Source organism: Cynara cardunculus, assembly GCF_001531365.2.
Source record: "Cynara cardunculus var. scolymus isolate 2C chromosome LG 2, CcrdV1, whole genome shotgun sequence".
Classification (NCBI taxonomy): Eukaryota; Viridiplantae; Streptophyta; class Magnoliopsida; order Asterales; family Asteraceae; genus Cynara; species Cynara cardunculus.
The window spans coordinates 14,944,049-14,947,823 of NC_037529.1; the positions used below are offsets into that span (position 1 = coordinate 14,944,049).

Genomic DNA, 3,775 nt, shown 5'->3' on the forward strand with positions numbered 1-3,775 from the left:
ACCCCTCCTGACGTAATATCTTACATTTTTGGTCCAATGATTAAAAGAAAACACTTTCACTTTATTTTTTTTGTCTTTCTCTTCATTATTTATTTATTTAAGATTTTTATAATTATTTTCTTTACTTTATTACGTAAATATTTTAACACTTCAAATAAATTTTAAAAAAATATATTTAAAGGCTCWTATAATATTATTTATATATTTTTWWWAAAAATGGGTTTTACAAGCAATCTTGTTCTTCTTTCTACTTTTCATTTATAATTTCCAACAAGTCAGCACTATTTATTTATAGTATAACACAAATATATATGATCGACTRTGTTTTCATTCAAGTATTTGAAGCCATTCGTGATTGTTATCTTCAAGGTTTATGCGTAAGATTGTCCTAACATTCAAGGTTAAAATTTGAAGAGTCGATAGATTACAAAATTTCAAWRRAWKRRAKWRSMAAWTTTWRRWWMTTTTCTATTAATTATATCTGTCCACAAACTYAGATTCCAAGTCAACTGTTCATGAYRAACTCCAAGTCAACTGTTCATGACGAACTTAACACGACATCATTGAAAATATTATTCTAATATAAACGATTGATGTATATTATTTTCTGTCCAATTATCTTCCTAAGAATGCAAGTATGAAACACGTACCAGAAAGACCTACTAGAAACATATACTTGGAATAATTCAAACATGCAAGTAAMRAAGTCCCAAGGAACGAAGCTTAGTTGATGTTTGTTAGGTAACTGCTACTTTATACGTAATTCCAAAATATTGCAAGAAAATTAGTTTATAGATTATTTGACCATATCCCATGCAATAAATAAAACTTTAACGTCAATAAAACATAATTTTTGAATTCTAAACGGGTCAAAGTAAATGGGTTCATAGAGCTAATTTTCTAGTTTTCGTGTCGAGTCATTATTCATACAAATACCATGGAAATTAATATCGTCCATATGTTATTTGTATTAATATCGTCCATATGTTATTTGTATTATATCCTTGGGTTTTTAGTATTACTGGTCTCGAGAGTTGATACAAGWAGCACCCACATGTTGCCCARCAACTGCAACCTTTGTATTCTATTATTCTTGTGCATTTTAAACCCTGGATTATGTGCAAATTTTGTAGATGTGGACGTAGGGATTGTTCTTCACATGGAATCATGGATCGGAAAATCCATTCACAGCAGCATTATGATGGCAYTATCGGATTTCTATGCTCGTAATGGTGGTTGCAGAACAAGGATTGTTATCCACACAAGGGATTCCAAGGGAGATCGATTACAAGCTATATCATCTGGTAACAAATATTCATCTTGTCTTGTTTAGCTTTSTAGTAACGGATTTAAATCACCCCATCCATCCATCATCTCAAAGTCACTAATTTCTTACAAGGCGAATGTAAACCAAAAAGAAAAACCCACCAACGATCTTCTACATAAAGCTATATATATCACAAAATATGTACGCATAGGTGTGTATGTGTGTGTGTGTCTCTCTCTCTCTCTGTATATGTGTATGTGTGTATATATATATGTGTGTGTGTGTGTGTGTGTTTTTTTCATAGTTGGGTGATTTTAATTTCTAGAAAAATTAATTGTTGGTTATCCAAATTGAAAAAAGGATTAAACACTTAAATAAGTTTGCATATTAATTTAAGGCCATCACCGTTAYTTTATCTTAAAGTTGGTTTTGTTTTTACTTGTTGAGCAGTAGTTGATCTTCTGAATACCGTTAAGGTGCACACAATCATAGGCCCAGAAACATATATCGGATCAGAGCTACTGGGTTCATTCACTGATAAACCCAAAGTTCCCATCTTTTGTTTTGCTTGTAAATCCTTAATGCGATATCCTTACATGTTCCAAATTAAAGAAGATGAATTCGCCATGGCCAAAAGCATTGCTGCTGTTATCGAGTCATATAAATGGAGAGATGTTATCTTTATGCATGAGGACGCTAATCATGGATCAGATCTGTTACAATATCTGTTGGAATCATTCCAGGACAAAAACATACGAATTACTTATAGAAGCGTTGTTTCTGCCTCYGCCAAACATGATCAAATCAATCATGAGTTGCATAAGCTCATGAGTGTTCATACAACTGTGGTTATCGTAGATCTATCACCTTCACTAGCATCCAGGGTTTTTCTAAATGCAAAGAGGTTAGGAATGATGAGCAAAGAATATGCATGGATTTTAACTCAAAAAACCATTGAAATCTTGCAATCAGATGAATTTGAAGTTATCGAGTCGTTGCAAGGARCACTTGGTTTTCGGTCTTATATTCCAGCATCAAGCAGGCTGCATTTCTTAACAAAAAGATGGAAAGAAGAGTTCTMAAGAGAAGTGCCTATGCTTRCCATTTGGGCGTATGACACAATATGGGCACTTGCAGAGTYTATTRAGAGGGTTGGAGTCCCACAAAATGGTTCAATACTACTAAGTGAAATTTTGAAGATCAATGGATTTAAAGGTATGAGTGGAGAGTTTCGGCTCAGTGAACGAAAAATGATGTCCAATGGATTTGAGATCGTAAACGCAATCGACTATGGAGAGAGGAAAGTGGGATATTGGACATCGTTAAAAGGAATCAGGAGAGCGCACCAGCAGTTAAACAATGTTGCTCTACATTCTCGTATTAATATAGAAGATGTTATTTGGCCTGAAGGGTCTACAACCACTCCAAAAGGTTGGACAATACGAGTGGGTCCTCGTAAAAAGTTAAGAATTGGTGTCCGAACTGGACTAAAATTTAAGGACTTCGTAAATGCAGTTCATGATGATAAAACAAATGTCACAAATGCCACTGGGTTTTCTGTTGAGGTTTTCCAGGCTTGCATTTATGCATTACCATATGAAGTGCCTTACGAATTCATTCCATTTGGGAATGGAAGTTACGACGCACTTATAGATAAGGTCTATAAGAAGGTATGAGATACATTCATATACATCTTTAATACGCATAAATTGCTCAGAAATATATCTAGAATTGAAGCTGGTTTTTTCTATTCTACAGGAAATTGATGGGGTCCTAGGCGATTCAACGATTCTGGCCAACAGATCCGAACTTGTTGATTTCACAGCAACTTACTCCGATCTTGGTTTAGGAACACTGGCAAAAATCAAGAGAAAAGACATGTGGATCTTCTTGAAGCCATTGGGTGCAAATCTATGGCTAACTGTTGCTGCTTTGTCATCTTCACTGGCTTCATTGTGTGGGCTATTGAAGCTATGAATCAAGAATCAGAAATCTCATCATCTCAACGAATTGGAACGATCTTTTGGCTCATCCTATTGAGCATCTTTTCAGCTCAAAGTTGTCTCTCTTTCTTTTTAATTAAGATGCAATTACTATCTTGAAACATAGTTTAATTAATCTAKATCTGATGATAGTGTGTTGTGTTTCACATCCCAGAAGAGAAGTTGTCAAGCAACCTGTCGAGATTTGTGATTTTTTCTTGGTTATTCGTGGTTCTTATCTTGATTACAAGTTACACGGCAACATTGTCCGCACTGATGACAGTTGAACAGTTTGAACTAGCTTCAAAAGGAGGAATTGTGGGGTTTCACGGTGGGTCTTTCTTTGGRGGAGTGACAGTCAASAATATGAACTTTACTGATTCGAAGCAAARATCATATTATACCTATGATGATTATGCTGAGGCGTTATCAAAAGGTGGAAAGAATGGTGGCGCTGATGCCATTGTTGATGAAGTTCCTTACATCAAGATGTTCCTTGGCATGTACCCTACTGACTATGCCATGG

General features: G+C 34.8%; 1 protein-coding gene across 1 annotated transcript; it reads left to right on the forward strand.

Annotated features, from left to right (window-relative positions):
- The first annotated feature begins 1,201 nt into the window (after positions 1-1,201).
- LOC112505929 (glutamate receptor 2.2-like) lies at positions 1,202-3,775 on the forward strand. The gene is made up of 4 exons (XM_025109966.1): positions 1,202-1,304; positions 1,718-2,937; positions 3,026-3,325; positions 3,425-3,775. The coding sequence occupies exons 1-3, from the start codon at positions 1,202-1,204 to the stop codon at positions 3,242-3,244; spliced, it is 1,542 nt and encodes a 513-aa protein (XP_024965734.1). The 3' UTR covers positions 3,245-3,325; positions 3,425-3,775.